At 43.8% G+C, this 21539-nt stretch overlaps 1 protein-coding gene across 1 annotated transcript; it reads right to left on the minus strand.

The window, feature by feature from the left end:
- Positions 1 to 3402: 3402 nt before the first annotated feature.
- LOC115135708 (amyloid protein-binding protein 2) lies at positions 3403 to 18487 on the minus strand. The gene is made up of 13 exons (XM_029670696.2): positions 18087 to 18487; positions 9741 to 9829; positions 9404 to 9555; positions 9207 to 9330; positions 8925 to 9093; positions 8737 to 8826; positions 5821 to 5888; positions 5623 to 5728; positions 5415 to 5539; positions 4956 to 5041; positions 4518 to 4708; positions 4077 to 4242; positions 3403 to 3961 (listed from the first exon to the last, which is right to left on the minus strand). The coding sequence occupies exons 1-13, from the start codon at positions 18222 to 18224 to the stop codon at positions 3705 to 3707; spliced, it is 1761 nt and encodes a 586-aa protein (XP_029526556.1). The 5' UTR covers positions 18225 to 18487; the 3' UTR covers positions 3403 to 3704.
- Positions 18488 to 21539: the final 3052 nt, after the last annotated feature.

Raw genomic sequence — 21539 nt, forward strand, 5'->3', positions numbered from 1 at the left:
ACTAGAGGACTGTATCCACAACTATGCAGCAGGCAGTACTTCACGCAGTATACAATAAATACAATATCTCAAAAGATGAATGCACACCACAGTTCTTTAAAAACTCTGATACAGCATGTATGGAATATCTGCAATCTAGTTCTGCAAATACTTCTCTCAGAGTCATACCTAAACTCAAAATGTGTGTGTGTGTAACCTCCTCTTTTAAAACACACATTTAGGGCCAGTTTCACAGACCAAGATTAAATGACTCCAGGATTTGGCCAAATTACCTTTCGATAATAAAGACCTTAAAATTTCAAGAACATTGTTTAACTAACTATGGATGAAATACGGGGTAGTTTCTGATGCAAAACCTTTAAAATGAAGTTTAGCCATAACAGTAGTCATAGTCAAAAGTACAATTTAGTCCAAGAGTGGGCTTAATGTAGGTCTGTGAAACTTGCCCATAGTTATACTTCTAGAATTAGACCATTTTCTATTTACATGGGAGTTTCAGAGTGAGCAACAGTTAAAATGTTAGTGTGGAAATAAATGTGCTTTACAAAAGGCTGGCGCCTTGCAATGCATGTGAGGATATAGACAGCACGTAGTAAAAACTAAATAAAAAAAGCTACATGGGCTGCATTTGCTCCAGTTTCAGTGGAAAACGTGTCTAGAAGTGTTCAACTCTCAATAGATGTTCCACCTATAACATACAAAGATGAAACTCCTGATTGAGATGCTATGCCTTGTTCCAGAGAGACGTCTTCAATGAATCTTTTAGCAGTCTTGCTGACACTGACAGACGTAAAGGACAGGGGGGGCTCAGCCCCAAATTCATGTGTGCAGCAATCACAAATACCATCAGATATTCAGACCCAAACAGTAACATTCACCAGAAACAATTAAAGCCTTGTAAACAAAACCAGGGACATAAACACAACCATATACCAGTCACCCCAGTTTACAAGGAGGTGGAAAACTTTTTTGAACATTCAATTTCTTAAATCTAAAATGGTTTTTATTTTCAGATGTACACAGGCAAAGCACTTGGGGATAAAAGGGTTGAAATGTGAGAATGTCCATTTGCTTCACCTGTTCAGATTTTAAGATGTCTTGTCCCTTGATCTGCCTCAGAACGGCCTTCCCTGTCACCTTCCGTCTCTAAGCTTGAACTCGGTTCATCCTAATTCATCACCCATGGTGCAATACTTTTCACAACAAAGCTGTTGAGTCAAGCTGGCTGACAAACAGTGCTGGCGGTCTTCCCTCAGAAGGACTGGGTGTCCTTGATTTGAGGACAACATGATCAGTCTTAGCTTGAAGAGACAATACATGGCCAAAAGTATGTAGACATCTGTTCGGACATCTCGTTCCAAATTCATGGGCATTAATATGGTCTCCCCTTTGCTGCTATCACAGCCTCCACTCTTCTGGGAAGGCTTTCCACTAGATGTTGGAATATTGCTGCGGGGACTTTCTTCCATTGAGCCACAAGAGCATTAGTGAGGTCGGGCAATGATGTTGGGCGATTAGGCCTGGCTGGCAGTTGGCGTTCCAATTCATCCCAAAGGTGTTTGATGGGGTTGAGGTCAGGGCTCTGCGCAGGCCAGTCAAGTTCTTCCACGCCGATAAATACCTTGCTTTGTGCACGGGGGCATGCTGAAACTGGAAAGGGCTTTCCCAAACTGTTGCCACAAAGTTGGAAGCACATTATCATCTAGAATGTCATTGTATTCTGTAGCGTTAAGATTTCCCTTCACTTGAACTAAGGGGCCTGGCCCGAACCACAAAAAAGAGCCCCAGTTCATTATTCCTCCTCCACCAAACTTTACAGTTGGCACTATTCATTGGGGGCAGGTAGTGTTCTCCTGGCATCCACCAAACACAGATTAGTCCGTCGGACTGCCAGATGCTGAAGCATGATTCATCAATCCAGAGAACTCGTTTCCACTGCTCCAGAGTCCAATGGCGGCGAGCTTTACATCACGCCAGCCAACGCTTGGCATTTGCGCATGGTGATCTTAGGCTTGTATGCAGCTGGAAACCCATTTCATGAAGCTTAATTTGACGAATCTCCCGACGACCAGCTCTTGTGCGGACGTTGCTTCCAGAGGCAGTTTGGAACTCGGTAGAGAGCGTTGCAACCAAGGAGATGATTTTTATGCACTACACCCTACACTCCTGTTCTGTGAGCTTGTGTGGCCAACCACTTCGCGGCTGAGCCGTTGTTGCCCCTAGACGTTTCCACTTCACAATAACAGCACTTACAGTTGACCATAGCAGCTATAGCAGGGCAGACATTTGACAAACTGACTTGTTGGAAAGGTGGCATCCTACGATGGTGCCACGTTGAAAGTCACTGAGCTTTTCAAAATGGGCCATTCTACTGCCAATGTTTGGCCTTCGAGATTGCATGGCTGTGTCCTTGATTTTTATACACCTATCAGCATGGGTGTAGCTGAAATAGCCAAATCCACTTATTTGAAGCGATGTCCACATAATTTTGGCCATGTAGTGCATGTCAGGTCAAACATGTGACCTTCCCGTCTCTGTCGGCATATGGAAAGGAAGCATGCTAATAACCAGAGCAAGAGCACCTTGGGCTGATCGTCCTTTAAGGCTAAGGCTTGGACTTCAGTTGGACTATAACAGCACATGTCAAATTAACAGCCATGAGACAGACGTGCATGTTTAAAAGCAAGGCAATCATTTCTATTTACCTAGTCCATACAAAATGGGGTACATCATTACTTAATGTTGCACTAGGTAACCGTTCACTAGCACTACTAACTTTACTATCTTCATTCTAAAATGAAAACACGAGACCCATTCTATTGTTAACGGTGTGTTTTGAGGGTCTTAGTCCGACAGGGAGGGAGTTCTCAATAGCAAGTTTTAGCTGACTTGTGTTTGGTTTAGCTTCATGAAATTCCTTATAAATACTTGGCATTTTAATTCCACAAAGGTACTCTAACGTACACTTTCAAATATTCCATAAGTCAGTGGTCCAACAATTGTGGAGCACAATTGTGGTCCAATTCAATACACATGCTGGTGCATTTCAAATTCATCAAATCACAGACAACCTTTAAAACGCATGCATGAAGGACTGCACCAACAACATCTTTAGAGTGAGGCAGAAACAGATGTTCCAAAAATAAATAGAATCGAAGATTTGGTCCATGGATGAAATGGGTTGTAAACTCCCTCATGACATTAGCACAATAACAGAAGGATTGCACCCAGAAAAAGTCACTCTGGCTTTTTATAATTGACCAAAGCAAAAAGCCAAGTGGTGCTGAATCCATGCTTACAGGGGACATCAATGGTCAATAAAGGGCAAGCTCTGACCAAGAATGAAGCAGAAAAAACCCCATGTACTATTCTATAAAACACTATGTTCTCATTGTTTCCCCCCGGTCTCAAAACAGAAGACTGACGGAGATGAAAGCGGTGTTAGGTAATGCAAAGTGTATAGCAAGTGATTCCTCCCATCAAATGTTATTTGCAGGGTTGATCACAGGAGAACGATAAAAAGACTGGATCAGATGCATTCCACAGGCCATAGTGCATTTCCCTAAAGCCAGGTGGCCCATTGCAAGGCCAACCGTGTAACTTGATGTGGAGAGGGTGTGTTCAATAGATTTAAGCGAGCTGTGAACACCTTAGCGTTTCTATCTGCGTGTGGGCATGTGTGTGCATGTGTCTGTGTAGGAAGCCTAAGCAGGTGGGCCGGCCCCATGGTTCTGTGACAGTAGGAAGGACTGCACCACCTCCTCTGTGGCCTGGGGGCTGGTGTTGACATCCTCCAGGGCATCAGCTACAGCAAACTGCCGGTCCCTCAGCCGATTCCAATTGGATAAAATATTGTGGTACTCAAAGACTTTCTCATAGTTCCCCAAAGAGTTGTACAGTTTAATTAGGCCCCTGTAGTCGTATTCCAGTCCACTGTAGCCCTCGCCAAACAGCTTCTTACCTGCAGGGGAAAAGCACACATACTGGTAGGAATATCGAATAGGACAATGAGGAAGAATAGATTACAAAAGAAGAGTACAAAGGTAAAATAGACCCCATCTAAACTAGTGACTGACCGATAGCGATGGAGCGCAGGTAGAGCCTCTCAGCATCTTCATACTGGTTCATGTCGTAGTTGTAGAGAGAGGCCAGGTGGCCCACAGACAGAGCCACCTCATAGTCCTCCTGACCCAGAAGCTGCTCCTTGATCTGGATGGCCTTGATGTGCATCTCCTCTGCCTCCTGAAAAACAAAAACAGATGAGACCTCTCAGTCAATCATAGCCTTGGGGTCTGTATACATCTTTTCAGCGATCATTAAATCCCAGAGCCTCTGTGACATTTTAACCTACTTGGAGAGCAGATTCCTGCTCCAAAAGTGTGTCACAGGGTCCGTAAACACCGTGGAGAACATTTGGATGGCAGTTTATGATGAAAGTGTGTCACAGGTCACCTTCTGCATGCTTTCTACAGACACTTGTCTCAGGGGTTGGAAGGGAGGGATGATCTAATTCTGACCTTGAACTTCCTCATGGATTGGTAGAGGCGGCCCAGGTTGCCATAGTGTTTCGCTGTCTGAACATTAAACTCCCCGAAGGCTTTCTTGGCCAGCTGGAGGGAGGAGAGGTGGAGGTCATGGGCATCCTGGAGCAGCCTCTCCTCTGTTTCCTTGTTGTGGCAGTCAATAGCGATCTCCTCCAGGATCAGAGCTGAGTGAGCAGCACAGCACAGTCAGAAGAGGTACAGAGAGTCAGACGTACACCTCAAGTTAGTCAGGAAATGAAAGATGAAAACGGATCAACTGATCTAATCCAACTAACACGGACCTCTCCTCCAAAATAAAACAACTCCTCTTCAGTAATTGACTCGGCAGCAGTTGAGAATCACAGACATCATCGTGCCCATCACGGACAACGTGGGACAGGAGTAAACAGATGGTTGTGAAAGCCGTTTTACCTTTGACTCTTTTGGAGGAGGCCAGCAGCAGATGATCCTCTGGGAGAATGTGAGTGATGATGTCTATGGCCCTCTCTGCGTGGAATCTGTACACAACATACCCAGGGGGCACAGCAGAGAAACAGATTTAACTCCGTGACACAGTAGCTAAAGCACAAACATTTCCTAGGAAACAAAATAAAGGCAGGAACATCACTTTTGGGAGGGACACTGCAATTGGCCTGCATGAACGTCCAAATACAAGAGAGACTAAAAGTACATACATAACATCAAATGGACAACAAGTACCTTACAGCAGTGGTTCCCAACCTTTCTCAGTTACTGTACCAACTGAATTTTGCTCTGCCTGGAGTTCACTAGAAGTAACCCCTCATGTCCATTTTACCAGTAAAGCTATGGTCTCATGAGTCTTCAAATACCCCCTGTGGATAGGCCAAGTACCCCTGGTTGATTACTCACAGCGCGTTGTCAAATTTGCCAGAGCTGTACAGATGGACATAGGAGGAGTATGCCAGGTCCTCGTGTGCTGTGGCCACATGGATATTCTTTCCCCCGAAAACCGACTGCCGGATATCTAAAGCCGTCTGGAATATTAACACAGTTTCAATATCACACATCTGATACACCCTCTCTGCTGTCAATCGACATCTCAGACGGACTCACCCACCTGGTATATTGCAACTGATTGGCAGATGTTATCCACATTCAGCAAATAAAACCCATAATCAAGGAGAGTGTCTGAATATTTGGGATGCTTGTGTCCAAAATGCTCACTGCAGAAACAAGAAGGAAACAGACATTACTGAAGGAGACAGAGACAAGGAGTACAACACACAAACAAAAAAGTGTGGTGAATCTAACTTACCGTGCCAGGAAAACAGCATGCTTTATCAGCTGCTCTGCCTTACTGAACTCCCTCTTTACCACACAGGCCTGTTGGTCCAAACACAAAAGGCATGAAACCACACCAAGATCAAACCACTAGGGATGTGCATCTTTCCCAGATGATTCACTACGTATCGAGATACAGTACATGGGCTCTGATACGATACAGGAACCATACCTTTTAGTTTGAAATGATTCGGTAAGATTTGGTTTAATTAGAAACTGAATAGATGCGATACACTAACATTTGTTGCATAAACATTCATGCCTGGTTTCCTCCAGAGGTGATGCTTGACATTCAGGCCAAAGAGTTCAATCTTGGTTTCCTCAAACCAGAGAATCTTGTTTCTCATGGTCAGAGTCCTTTAGGTGCATTTTGGCAAACTCCAAGCGGGCTGTCATATGCCTTTTTACTGAGGAGTGGCTTCCGTCTGGCCACTACCATAAAGGCCTGATTGGTGGAGTGCTTCAGAGATGGTTGTCCTTCTGGAAGGATCTCCCATCTCCACAGAGGAACTCTGGAGCTTTGACCATTGGGTTCTTGGTCACCTTCCTGACCAAGGCCCTTTCTCCCCCGGTTGCTCAGTTTGGCCGGGCGGCCAGCTCTAGGAAGAGTCTTGGTGGCTCTAAACTTCTTCCATTTAAGAAGGATGGAGGCCACTGTGTTCTTGGGGACCTTCAATGCTGCATAAATGTTTTGGTATCCTTCCTCAGGTCTGTGCCTCGACACAATCCTGTCTCGGAATCCTACGGACAATAGACAGGTGTGTGCCTTTCCAAATCATGTCCAATCAATTTAATTTACCACAGGTGGACTCCAATCAAGTTGTAGAAACATCTCAAGGATGATCCATGGAAACAGGATGCACCGGAGCTCAATTTCGAGTCTCATAGCAAAGGGTCTGAATACCTACGCAAATACTTAAAAAAAAAAAAAAAAAAAATTTTTTTAATTTTATAAATCTGCTAACATTTCTAGAAAGATGTATTTGCTTTGTTATTATGGGGAATACTTAAGTAAATGAGGTGTTTAAAAAAAAAAATTATAATAAAATTTAAAAAAAGACTTAAAACCTGTTTTTGCCTTGTCATTATGGGGTACTGTGTGTAGATTGATGAGGAAAATAATGAATGTTATCCATTTTAGAATAAGGCTGTAATGTAACAAAATGTGGAAAAAGTGAAGGGGTCCGAATACTTTCAGAATGCACTCAACGAATAAAGCTTAAGATCACGCATGCCATTTTAGCATTTGAATACTGAAGGTGTTCGATAAAGTGAAAAGTTTTTAGAAACTGTTGCAAATTTGAAATGAAACACATAAATCTCATTTACATAAGTATTCATGCCCTCGAGTTGATACTTTGTAGAAGCACCTTTATCAGTGATTACACCTGCGAGTCTTTCTGGGTAAGTCTCTAAGAGCGTTCCACACATGGATTGTGCAACATTTGTCCATTATTTTCTTCAAAATTCCTCAAGCACCATCAAATTTGTTGTTGATCATTGCTAGACAACCATTTTCAAGTAGATTTAAATCAAAACTATAACATGGCCACAAAATTCACTTTCTTCTTGATAAGTAACTTGAGTTGATTTGGCCTTGTGTTTAAGGTCATTGTCCTGCTGAAAGGTGTTTTAACCTCCCTGTGTCTGGTGGAAAGCAGATTGAACCAGGATTTCCTCTAGGATTTTGCCTGTGCTTAGCTCCAGTCGTTTATTTATCCTGAAAAACTCCTGAGTATTTAACGATGACAAACATACCCATAACATGATGCAGCCACCACTATGCTTGAAAATATGGAGAGTGGTAATTAGCAATGTGTGGTATTAGCCACAAACATACTTTGTATTAAGGACAAATTTGCAACAGTTGCAGTATTACTTTAGTACCTTGTTGCAAACTGGAGGCATGTTTTGGAATATTTTTATTCTGTACAGGCTTCCTTTTTACGCTTTCATTTAGGTTAGTATTGTGGAGTAACTACAATGTTGTTGATTCATCCTCAATTTCTCCTATCACAACCATTAAAAAAGTCACCATTGGCCTCATGGTGAAATCCCTGAGTGTTTCCTTCCTCTCCGTCAACTGAGTTAAGAAGGATGCCTGTATCTTTGTAGTGACTGGGTGTATTGATACACCATCCAAAGTATAATGAAAAACTTGACCATGCTCAAAAGGGACACTCAATGTCTGATTTTTATTTTATACATTTTTTTTACATTTCTACCTATAGGTACCCTTCTTTGCGAGGCAAAGCTCCCTGGTCTTTGTGGTTGAAATTCCGAGGTCGAATGAGGGGCCTTACATATAATTGTATGTGTGGGGTACAGAGATGAGGTTACCATAACAAGGGATTGAATATTTATTTACTAAAGACATTTCAGCTTTTAATTTTTAATTAATTTGTAAAATAAATAAACATAATTCCACTTTGACTTTATGGGGTATTGTGTGTGTAGACCAGTGAATTTTTGTGTGTGAACTTAAATCAATTTTTAAATCAGGCTGTAACAACAACATTTGGAAGAAGTCAAGGGGTCTGAATACTTTCTGAAAGCACTGTATTTTCAGAAGGTAGAATTCATGTAATAAATGTTAGTGAACCAACATAAAAAACAAATGTGAAAGCGATTTGTAACGTTTGAATCGATTTTCTGACCAATGTATGCTACATTTGGTTCGGTTTGGGGTCCTCAGACCAAAGCACTTGTATCTGGGACCAATGTGTATCGGTGAATCGTTACATCCCTACTAACTACAGTCCGAAGCAGTATCTAGGACTAACAGAGTACTGCAGTGACTCATGTGACAATAGTATGGGGACATCTCAAAAAGTATTTATTAATACATTCATAGACATGTCTATAACACAGGAAAAGGGAATACTCGTACCTTGGAGGCCTGTCTCAGGACATCTACCACAACTTTAACAGGCAAACCCACTGTGATTTCTTTCATTGCCTCTATGCACCACCTGTAGGCCTGCAAAAGACAATATCAGTGATGAGATCAACATGATAAACCAGAACACCAAAAGAATCTAACAGAACCAATTGATATATCTTTACCAGGCAACATACCTCATCATAGTGGCTCTTAGCAAAGAGCAGCGCACACAGCTCTCCATAGAGCGCAGCTTTGTTGGCCTGATGACCATGTTTGGCCAATTTGTCCATATACAACTGGGCCAACTTGACAGTCTCTTCACCAAGATGGTACTTGCAGTTGCCATTCCGGACATGAAGCAACCTAAGAGAAATTAGTGAATTTGGTAAGCTTTTGTGGAAAAATACAGACTAAGAGTAACCAGCCATAGAACTAGAATTGGACCCGAATATACTAACGCTCTGTGACCCACTGACCTGACACAGCACTCCACAGCACGGTACCAGTGAAGCACCTCGTCATGCAGTGTGCACAGTTGCAGACACGACAGAAACACCTTCTCTGCATCACCATACCAGCCTGCATCAGACAGAAAGCCACCTACAGGACAGGGTCAACATTAGTACAATCAGACACAAAATGGTAAAGAAAGTTGATGGGTGCGGGCGCCTACCTAAAACAAAGCCAAACTGAATGGCCTTCTCTTTCACATGGGCATCAGACTCTGCAATGTAGGAGCAGCGGCGGCTGAAGGAGTTGGCCAGGACAGAAGCCACTTTCACCCCATGATCCATCAGGGCCTGGAAGCAATGGTGCAGGAGGTGTCTGCAGGCACATACACAAAGACCGGGCATGACGACGTGATACAATCATACATGAGAACCGGTCAAAATGCGTGACAATGACATTCAAGGATCTCTCAAGGATCATCATGTCCCTTTTGCTTCACATGATCATGAAGTCAGATTACCATACAGAATATGAAATATATATATACACACACAAAGTACCTTTTGTCAGATGCCCTTAGAACTTTGGCAAACACCTCCAGCTCACAGAACTCCCCTCCCAGCTGGCAGAGCCGACCCTGCTGGTACAGCTGGAGAAACATGAAGACAAAGTTAGCAAAAAAGGGACAGGAGTGTCAGAAGCTAGGATTCCATCCAACTGGTCACAGATTTTCATGCGAATATTCTAAAATCTGCATAAAGAAAATGTGCGCATTTTCACACCAGTGGCTTTTGCGAAATATGGAAACACATTTTTGTGTACACTTACATTTTCAACTCAACCGATAGTTGTCTTATAAAGTTGCGTTAAATAGCAAACGTGTCTACTCTGGTCTTGGCACGTGTGCTCTAGCCAACAACTCGCAGATACAGTGCGTGTGGGTACAGACTGTGTGGGTACAGTGCAGGTAGGCTGTGTGGGTACAGTGCAGGTAGGCTGTGTGGGTACAGTGCAGGTAGGCTGTGTGGGTACAGTGCAGGTAGGCTGTGTGAGTACAGCGAAGGTAGGCTGTGTGAGTACAGTGCAGGTAGGCTGTGTGAGTACAGTGCAGGTAGGCTGTGTGGGTACAGTGCAGGTATGCTGTGTGAGTACAGTGCAGGTAGGCTGTGTGGGTACAGTGCAGGTATGCTGTGTGAGTACAGTGCAGGTAGGCTGTGTGAGTACAGTGCAGGTAGGCTGTGTGAGTACAGTGCAGGTAGACTGTGTGGGTACAGTGCAGGTATGCTGTGTGGGTACAGTGCAGGTATGCTGTGTGGGTACAGTGCAGGTATGCTGTGTGGGTACAGTGCAGGTATGCTGTGTGGGTACAGTGCAGGTAGGCTGTGTGGGTACAGTGCAGGTAGGCTGTGTGGGTACAGTGCAGGTAGGCTGTGTGGGTACAGTGCAGGTAGGCACTAGGATAAGAGCGAGAATATTTTTTATTTGTCAAAACAGCAGTCAAGTATCGTCATGTCACCAGAATAAGACCCTCAATATTTATCGCAAAGGAGCATCAAGATCACGGTGCACTTTCATCACCCTGTGGAAAGTGGTTAGCTTAGCTGCCTGGTAAGCTAGCTAGCTATCATGGTAACAGTACGGTAACATTACATTAGCTCTAACATTTGTTTTCATGGGTAAGAGAACTGTCAAAGTTGGTGAGAGCCAAAATCTCAGGCAATCTGCTAATGTTAACAAGGTTATTGCCCATTTGGGTGAATTATTTTCAGCTAGCTACGTTTGTTGGCTAGCTAGCCATCTATAAAAACAGCTTACAGTATTATGCCAGCTAAGTTAGATTATGCTTTGATATCCAGGGGACAAACTTCTAGTTATAAACAGCTTTAGCGAATGTAACTTACACATACATGTAATGGTTGATTAATTAAAAATCAGTCAGTCCATGATATAGCCTAGCTTACAAATTTGCAATGATGAGCCTACTTGCTTGAATACGGACTTGTTTTCCAATAACACAGTGTATTATTTTAGGCTGACTGCATTAGCATAGTTCACATTAGGTTTGCTATGTCTTGCTAATTGTTCTTGTGGTAGTGTGATACATTCATCCTGTTGGTTTCAGATGCCTAAAAAGACCCATAAGCCCTATAAGTGAATGTCTTGCTTACAGACGTTTGCCACCACCGGGGTTTGGCCTTCCCGATGCAGGCAACAGGCCAGCTCTGAGGTAGAAGTGGTATGACCTCTTTAAGAAGGTATGTATTATGACAAGAGTTAAATAGCAAAACATGCATAGGCCTGTGACATTTGAACTGTGTGTTCATCTAGAAAACATACCGTTTTACACTACATGACCAAAAGTATGTGGACACCTACTCGTCAAACAGGTCCCCTCTTTGCTGCTATAACAGCCTCCACTCTTCTGAGAAGGCTTTCCACTACATGTTGGGGACTTGATTCCATCAGCCACAAGAGCATTAGTGAGGCTGGCGGCTGATATTGGGCAATAAGGCCTGGCTCACAATTGGAGTTCCAATTCTTCCCAAAGGTGCTTGATGGGGTTGAGGTCAGGGCTCTGCGCATGCCAGTCAAGTTCTTCCACACCGATCGACAAACCATTTCTGTAAAGACGTCGCTTTGTGCACGGGTGCATGCTGAAACCTGTAAGGGCCTTCCCCAAACTGTTGCCAAAGTTGGAAGCACAGACTCGTCTAGAATGTCACTGAATTCTGTAGCGTTAAGATTTCCCTTCACTGGAACTAAGGGTCCTAGACCAAACCATGAAAAACAACCCCAGACCATTATTCCTCCTTCACCAAACTTTACAGTTGGCACTATGCATTGGGGCAGGTAGTGTTCGCCTGGCATCTGCCAAACCCAGATTAGTCAGTCAGACTGCCGGATGGTGAAGCGTGATTCATCACTCCAGAAAATGTGTTTCGTCTGCTCCAGAATCCAATGTCGTCTAGCTTTACACCACTCCAGCAGACACTTGGCATTGCGCATGGTGATCTTAAGCTTGTGTGCGGCTTCTTGGCCACAGAAACCAATTTCATGCAGATCCCGACAAACAGTTATTGTGCTGACGGTGCATCCAGAGGCAGTTTGGAACTCGGTAGTGAGTGCTGCAAACGAGGACAGACTATTTTTATGTGCTACGCACTTCAGCGGTCCCGTTCTGTGAGCTTGTGTGGCCTACCACTTTCCTGCTGAGCCGTTGATGCTGCTAGACATTTCCATTTCACAATAACAGCACTTACAGTTGACCGGGGCAGCTCTAGCAGGGCAGAAATGTGATGAACTGACTTGTGGCAACGTCATAGGATGCCACCTTTCCAACGTCTTCAGTAAGGCCATTCTACTGTCAATGTTTGTCTATGGAGATTGCATGGCTGGGTGTTTGATTTTATACACCCGCCAGTGATGGGTATGGCTGAAATAGCCAAATCCACTCATTTGAAGGGGTGTTGACATACTTTTGTATATACAGTACTAGAAATACCGGTCATTAAATGTAAGCCTTTAATACTAATGAACAGCAACTTTATTCTAATATTTGGACATTAAATTGTCATTGCATATTGTAACAAAGAGAGTATGGACAGTGTCAAAGTACCAAGCTGTGATCTTATCAACCAATCACAACAGGTCAATCAAAGTTTCAGAGAGAGCCAGAGTTCATCACCCCTTGGACTCACGGTTTCCGTTGTGTGGGGGATGGGTTGTGGGGTGAGCTGCTTGAGAGTGCTGTAGTCAACAGCAGCCCAGGGGGGGGGGGATTAATAAAGCTTACCGGCTAAAACATGTATTCACTTTCCTGATTAATTCAAATGAGGTACCATACTCTATCTAGTAATGTCCCGTCTATATTTTAAGCAGGTCTCTCCAATGAACCTGCTGGGCCAACACCTACAGCACCCCCAGCGTCTGTATCTGCTGTTCAGACTCCTCCATTGAGGACCGCATTGAACTTGTTGTCAATGGTAAATATTTAATTTTTTGTCATATTTTTTCACAATTACTATGGCTCTGCTGCCATGACAGAACATTGATTCAGATAATCCTTTTGACAGGTGACTTGGTTTCCTTCTTTGATCATTGTGTCCATTCGGTTTCTCTCGCTCTTTTGCAGTTCAAGAAAAGAAAAGCACCCAATTTCACAGGAAAGCCCAAAAGATCATTAAGGACAACAACCACCCGAGCCACTGCCTGTTCACCCTGCTATCATCCAGAAGGCGGGGTCAGTACAGGTGCATCAAAGCAGGGACAAAGACTGAAAAACAGCTTCTCTCTCAAGGCCATCAGTCTGTTAAATAGCCATCACTAGCACAGAGAGACTGCTGCCTACATACAGACTTGAAATCATTGGCCACTTTAATAATGCCACTTAAATAATGTTTACATATTTTGCATTACTCATCTCATATGTATATACTGTATTCTATTCTACTGTATCTTAGGTCTATGCTACTCTGACATTGCTGGTCTATATATTTGTATATTCTTATTCCATTCCTTTACGTAGATGTGTGTGTATTGGGTATATGTTGTGAAATTGTTAGATATTACTTGTTAGATATTGCTGCAGTCAGAACTAGAAGTACAAGCATTTTGCTACACTAGCAATAACATCTGCTAAATACGTTTGTAACTAATATATATATATATATATATATATATTAATTTTTTTAACTGACACTAGATGTCTGTAGCCTGGCCAAGTTGTCTACAGCCTCTGAGTGTCCCCACCCATAGACAACGTCTGCAAGTGCCCCAAACCGCTGTCTCCGAGTGGCCTTTTACTTACTACATCATGCACCGTGATCCTTTTAGAACTAACACCTAGAACTAACATTCATCAAAACATGGAGAAAAACTATTGTCATGTTTTAAATCTCACATGACCGTATTGTCAGTATTCATATACATTTTTTTCCTTCTTTACTTCCTTTATCATTTCAGCATGACGTGCCTAGGATGTCTGTTGGTGTAAAAATGATATACACTTGAGTGTACAAAACATTAAGAACACCTGCTGTTTCCATGACAAACTGACCAGGTGAAAGCTCTGATCCCTTATTGATGTCACCTATTAAATCCAATTCAATCAGTGTAGATGAAGGGGAGGAGACCGGTTACATAAGGATTTTTAAGCATTGAGAGGGATTGTGTATGTGTGCCACTCAGAGGGTGAATGAGCAGACAAAAGATTGAAGTACCTTTTGAACAGGGTATGGAAGTAGGTGTGAGGCGCACCAGTTTGAGTTTGTCAAGAACTAAAACGCTGCTGGGTTTTCACGCTCAACAGTGTCCCGTGTGTATCAAGAATGGCCCACCATTCTTGACATCCTGCCAATTTGAAAAGATCATGAGAAACACGGGCCAGCATCCCTGTGGAACACTTAACACCTTGTAGTCCATGCCCTGATAAATTGAGGCTGTTCTGAGGGCAAAAGGTGGTGCAACTCAATATTAAGAAGGTGTTCTTAATGTTTTGTCCACTCAGTGTAGCTTATTCTTGAGCTGGGCGATAAAGACAAAATGTCCCAATACCAAATTGGTATTGGCAAACTTATATAATTTCAAACTTTACATTTCTCTAGTATACGCTAACTAACGTAATGAACGATATCAGCCAAATGCATGCGATAAGTGATCGGTATGGTCGGTGATCATTTTTAGTGTAGCGTGCCAGCTATAGCTTAACCTGTCAAGAGCTTGTTTGATTACATATTTGTTTTTAATACGGTTTACGTTCAAATCATTTTCATAATAAATCTTATACATTTTCCTCTTTCTCACCAAGCCCTGCTACGGGGCTCTGTGAAGACCACCTCGCCTTTCTCCCCAGCCCTGCTTACGGCCTCTGAAGACCATCTCGCCCTTCTCCCCAGCCCTGCTTACGGACCTCTGTGAAGACCACCTCCCCAGCCCCTTACGGGCCTCCCCAGCCTTCTCCCCAGCCCTACGGGCCTCTGTGAAGACCACCTCGCCCTTCTCCCCAGCCCTGCTTACGGACCTCTGTGAAGACCACCTCGCCCTTCTCCCCAGCCCTGCTTACGGACCTCTGTGAAGACCACCTCGCCCTTCTCCCCAGCCCTGCTTACGGACCTCTGTGAAGACCACCTCGCCCTTCTCCCCAGCCCTGCTTACGGACCTCTGTGAAGACCACCTCGCCCCTTCTCCCCAGCCCTGCTACGGGCCTCTGAAGACCATCTCGCCTTTCTCCCCAGCCCTGTTATGGGCCTCTGTGAAGACCACCTCGCCCTTCTCCCCGACTCCCTCTGCTACAGCCTGCGTGAAGACCACCACTGCCTCTGCTGTCTCTCAGGGAACTGAGCGCTCTGCTATAGCCTCTGTAAAGGCGCCCTCATGCTTTTGAATAGATTGTGCATATATTATGACAACATTGTGACATCTCTCCATTTTTAAGGTTGGTCGAGCACACTATTTGTCTTGAGGCGTGCCGAAGTTGGTAGCCGAGGTCAACTTTTGGGATTCTTCAGTAGTCTGTCATTCAACAAGAGACGACTCATACCACTTTTTCAAGCGAAGGTCTTTTAAGGGAGTATGCAAGAATACTTGGTCGGTTAGGCTAGCCGCCAGCCAAACTGAAGCATGCCGACGCCTTAAGTGCTCTCCTCTGGTATAGCCTCTAAGACATACATACCAAACTGCAATTTCTTAACCAATATCATGATATACATTAAAACATTGCAGAAACAAAACTGCGCGTCAGTGTATTGATATGATGAAGATATTGTGAGTAATATTACATTTCTGTCTCGTTTTGCTTTTTTATTTCATTTTCAGGAGAGCTGATTGGTGTAGACTACCTGCTCAGGCAGACTGGGAAGGACATGGACCCCCCTGACTTGGAGGAGACTGATTTTGAGAACTATGCAATGTACCCCACAGTTGGTAGTCTTCTGGATGACTTCATCACCACTGCTGATGATTTCTCTGCTCCTAGCCCCACCCAGGATGCTCCCACTACAGTCCAACCTGCTTCCTCCAGCGCCACGTCTGCTGCCACCAGTACCTGGCCTGCTTCACCCACAGCCCAGTCTGGTGCCACCAGTACCTGGCCTGCTTCACCCACAGCCCAGTCTGCTGCCACCAGAACCTGGCCTGCTTCACCCACAGCCCAGTCTGCTGCCACCAGAACCTGGCCTGCTTCACCCACAGCCCAGTCTGCTGCCACCAGAACCTGGCCTGCTTCACCCACAGCCCAGTCTGCTGCCACCAGAACCTGGCCTGCTTCACCCCAGCCCAGTCTGCTGCCACCCCACAGCCCAGTCTGCTGCCACCAGTACCTGGCCTGCTTCACCCATAGCCCAGTCTGCTGCCACCAGAACCTGGCCTGCTTCACCCATAGCCCAGTCTGCTGCCACCAGTACCTGGCCTGCTTCACCCACAGCCCAGTCTGCTGCCACCAGTACCTGGCCTGCTTCACCCACAGCCCAGTCTGCTGCCACCAGTACCTGGCCTGCTTCACCCATAGCCCAGTCTGCTGCCACCAGTACCTGGCCTGCTTCACCCATAGCCCAGTCTGCTGCCACCAGACCCTGGCCTGCTTCACCCACAGCCCAGTCTGCTGCCACCAGAACCTGGCCTGCTTCACCCATAGCCTGCTTCATTGCATCATTTTGAAGTTAATTTGGATGGGGGGACTTAAAGCCTATCAGTCTAGTCAGGAGTAGGGCCTATAGCCTACAATAGAACATAATGTATTTCAGTGTTTCTAACGCGGCTGCATGGGATTTGTTGAATATAAAGTTGGGTGGTTTTGTTGCATTCAAGGTGATAAGGTAACAAGGTTCTGCTTGTGAATTTGACAGCTCTAACACAGTTTCACCTCCGATACCGCCAAAACAACCGCTATGCTGGTGTTGACCAACACTAATCTGATTAAATCGAGCCCTAGAACTTTGAGTTTTTTCCCCCTCTGTTTGCATGGATGTTGTCATATGTTTGGTTCCGATTGTGTCATTCACTCAGAATCAGGCAGTGCCATACCCACTCATTACTTTGGATCCCTAGGGGCTGTGTGTGTGTGACATTTCACATTAATAAACATGTTTCAACCAATTATTTGAATGACTTTTGATTGTAGGTCAATCATTATTCACTTTAAATAACTAACATACGTGGCTCTGAGTAAATGTTCATAGATGTGATGTATTTATAAACCCATCAGGTAATATGCAGTCCACAAGACACTGCAACAGATAACTGATCATTTAAGATACTAATTGCATAAACAAGGTTGCGGGAGTACAGTACATAATAAACCAACCTCATTAAAACACATATAACAATTATGGTACCATAATCGTAACATTAACTGCTATATTGACCAATGTGAGAGTAAAAAATGAACACTTTTGGTGGTTGTTTAGAAATGTTATTTCTGGCTGAGGCAGGATTCGACCTGGAGACCTTCGAGTCCTCTCTTCCCCTTACTTAATTTTTTTTTTTAAATACATTTTCACCCCCCCCCCCCCCAGCTTACCATAATAAATAAATGAATAATAAACACTTACATTATGACGAAGCCTTAATTTTAAAAAAAAATGTTTTTTTCTCCTCCCCCTTAAGATACCATCGTTCCCCAGCTTTGGTGTTTGCAACACCAGAATAGTGGGTTCGATTCCTGGGACCACCCACATGTAAAAATGTATACACGCATGACTGCAAGTCGCTCTGGATAAAAAGTGTCTGCTAAACGGAATATATTGTTGTTAACCTTTTAAGCAGGATAGCTAGCAAGCAAGTTAATCAGCTGATTTGCTTTGCAAAGAGTTTGCAACGTTAGCTGTAACGTTAATTGGCTAGCTAAAACGAATCAACTCGGGAACATCACATTGTATAACGTTAGTGAGCAAACTAGACTAAGAACTTACCTTGTAATACACATCAAATTGAATATTTTCAGGGAGGGAACGAATATCTCTTCGCGATCGACTGTAATTGTCCACCACTGCTGATATAGCAGTGTTGTACAGTGTCTCTGGGATCCATTCGAGCTCCAAGGCCGCCATGTTGTTTTCCTTTTCTCCAGCCAATAACACCCCCTCTGCTCGATCGACGGTCGGTAGCTAGCTAACCACCTTGCCAAGTTTAAACTCCTTTTCTTGTACCTTCTCATGTAACAAAACAGTTTTGACTGTCTCATCTGGTTAATCAGCAGCATTAACCATCGGCCATGTTCCTAGGATACGCACTGAACCAGTGCAGTCTGCCCGAAGGTCTATCTCTGCCCCCACCCTGTTTTTCACACTCGGGGTCTGATTCGCCGGAGTCAAATGTACTTCGCTTCGTTCCTGAGGGAGTTTGATTAATTGAACCCGCACCGGGCTAAACAGACAGGGAGCATGGCCCGTGACGCCCGTTCATACCTGAAGTGAACGGGAGGAGCGAAAGTCAACGCCGCTGGGTCGTTTTCAAAGGCAGCATGATTTCATTTTTTTATTTTTTTATTTCACCTTTATTTAACTAGGCAAGTCAGGTAAAGAACAAATTCTTATTTACAATTACGCCCAATGACAGCCTACCAAAAGGCAAAAGGCCTCCTGCAGGGACTAGGGCTGGGATTAAAAATAAAATATAAATAAAATATAAATATAGGACAAAACACACATCACGACAAGAGAGATAACACAACACTACATAAAGAGAGACCTAAAAGACAACAACATAGCAAGGCAGCAACACATGACAACAACATGGTAGCAACACAACATGGTAGCAGCATAAAACATGTTACAAACATTATTGGGCACAGTCAACAACACAAAGGGCAAGAAGGTAGAGACAACAATACATCACGCAAAGCAGGACAACTGTCAGTAAGAGTGTCCATGATTGAGTCTTTGAATGAAGACATTGAGATAAAACTGTCCAGTTTGAGTGTTTGTTGCAGCTCGTTCCAGTAGCTAGCTGCAGTGAACTGAAAAGATGAGCGACCCAGAGATGTGTGTGCTTTGGGGACCTTTAACAGAATGTGACTGGCTGAACAGGTGTTGTATGTGGAGGATGAGGGCTGCAGTAGATAACTCAGATAGGGGGGATTGAGACCTAAGAGGGTTTTATAAATAAGCATCAACCAGTGGGTCTTGTGACGGGTGTACAGAGATACAGACCAGTTTACATAGGATTATAGAGTGCAGTGATGTGTCCTATAAGGAGCATTGGTGGCAAATCTGATGGCCGAATGGTAAAGAACATCTAGCCGCTCGAGAGCACCCTTACCTGTCGATCTATAAATGATGTCTAAAACGGTTAGGATGGTCATTTGAATCAGGGTTAGTTTGGCAGCTGGAGTGTTAAGAGGAGTGATTACGATAGAGGAAACCAAGTCTAGATTTAACTTTAGCCTGCAGGTTTGATATGTGCTGAGAAGGACAGTGTACCATCTTGCCATACTCCCAAGTACTTGTTTGAGGTGACTACCTCAAGCTCTAAACCCTCAAAGGTAGTAATCACACCTGTTTAGAGAGGGGCATTCTTCTTACCAAACCACATGACCTTTGTTTTGGATGTGTTCATAACAAGGTTAAGGGTAGAGAAAGCTTGTTGGACACTAAGAAAGCCTTGTTGTAGAATATTTAACACAGCATTTGGGGAGGTGCCAGCTGAGTATAAGACTGTATCATCTGCATATAAATGGATGAGAGAGCTTCCTACTGCCTGAGCTATGTTGGTGATGTAAATTTAGAAGAATGTGGGGCCTAGGATCAAGCCTTGGGGTACTCCCTTGGTGACAGGCAGTGGCTGAGACAGCAGATGTTCTGACTTTATTCATTGCGCTCTTTGAGAGAGGTAGTTAGCAAACTAGGTCAGGTCATGGGAAAAAGAGGAAGACGCATCTGGGATAGTCGCATTAGAAGGGGTGGGAGATGAGGAAATGTTGGAATCCTGTCATCATGATGGTGATTAAAGAGCTCAGCCATGTGCTTCTTGTCAGTAACAACCACATCATCAACATTAAGGGACATGGGCAGCTGTGAGGAGGGTTTATTCTCCAGGTCTTTAACTGTTTTCCAGAACATCTTGGGGTTGGACCCACAGAGAGAACTGCTCCTTAAAGTAACTAACTGATGCATCATTCAGAAACAAACATCTCGTTTCCAAAAAATATATTATCTTATTTTCAAACTAGTTTTCATTGGGAAGGCAGATATACTTTTTATTTTATTTTATGAAAAGCAATCACTTTTGCATGTGAAAACAGAATCCTACTCGTTACTCATTATGCGTGCTTAACCTACTTCACTTTTGTTTTGAGCCGACATCGCCTCGCGCAAGGGAGGCAGCAAGTATCCCAACCGGATGCAGTCAACGCTAACCCGGTTCGCCCTGGGCATTAATCGAATCCCCTCACTGCTGCGCAGATGATGATTCCGTCACAGGATTCTGTCGATAGACCCGGGTAGACCTTATTCTAGTCGGAACTTGAAAACTCTGAAATGTCCAATTTGCTAACTTGTTGTAGTTATACACGTGCCGCGTTCAACCAGTTAGCAATCGGACACTTCAGAGCTTCCGACAAGTGCGTGAAGGCGGCATAAAACCAGCATTGCTGTGTAGTCACGTGGGTCAGTCAGGCTGCTAGGTAGACTACTGGAACGTCAGCTGTATGCTATCTTGCCAAAGAGATCGCAAACTCTGATCTGGCGATGCGAGAAGATGGAAGTGGAATGTGTGTGGTGTTTTCTAAATGCATCCAAAATACTTGTTCTGTTAATCAGTCACCAATCAATCACATACTCACAGCATAATATAAAAATAAATAAAAATGAATCATCAGTATTCATCGTTGTCCTATGGACGTCATTCCTTTTTTAATTTTTTAAAATAAAATATGTGTGTCCCTGGAACATAAACTTAACAGATCTGCAGCACACAAAATACATTTTTATATTGTTGTCCCTTGACAAGCAGGCATTGTTGAAACTGATCTGAGACCACTAAGAGGCTGAATAATAGCAACTTTGAAAGCACCACAAGCTCTTGTGGCCAAGACTGGACAAATGTGCATAATATGTCCCCAAATCCACAAACCTTGTAAAAGCGAAATAGCATGTGGAGAAATTGCGAAACAACCGGCGCGCCGCAAAGCTCAAACCAAGTGCACCCACTGCAAAATTGTTACCAGGCAGTAAAAGCGGCTGGATTGATAGGTGTAGAAATCTGACGTCGGAACGTTCATTGGACCTTTGTGAAGCTAGCCACAATAACGATTAACCACAATAGTGGAATTTGAAGTTTGCCTTCAAAATAAAAGTCCCCAATTGAAACATGCAGAAGGATACATATAGTGGAATAATGCCATATTTGGACTAGATATTTCTAAA

This window comes from Oncorhynchus nerka, linkage group LG10, assembly GCF_034236695.1.
Source record: "Oncorhynchus nerka isolate Pitt River linkage group LG10, Oner_Uvic_2.0, whole genome shotgun sequence".
Classification (NCBI taxonomy): domain Eukaryota; kingdom Metazoa; phylum Chordata; class Actinopteri; order Salmoniformes; family Salmonidae; genus Oncorhynchus; species Oncorhynchus nerka.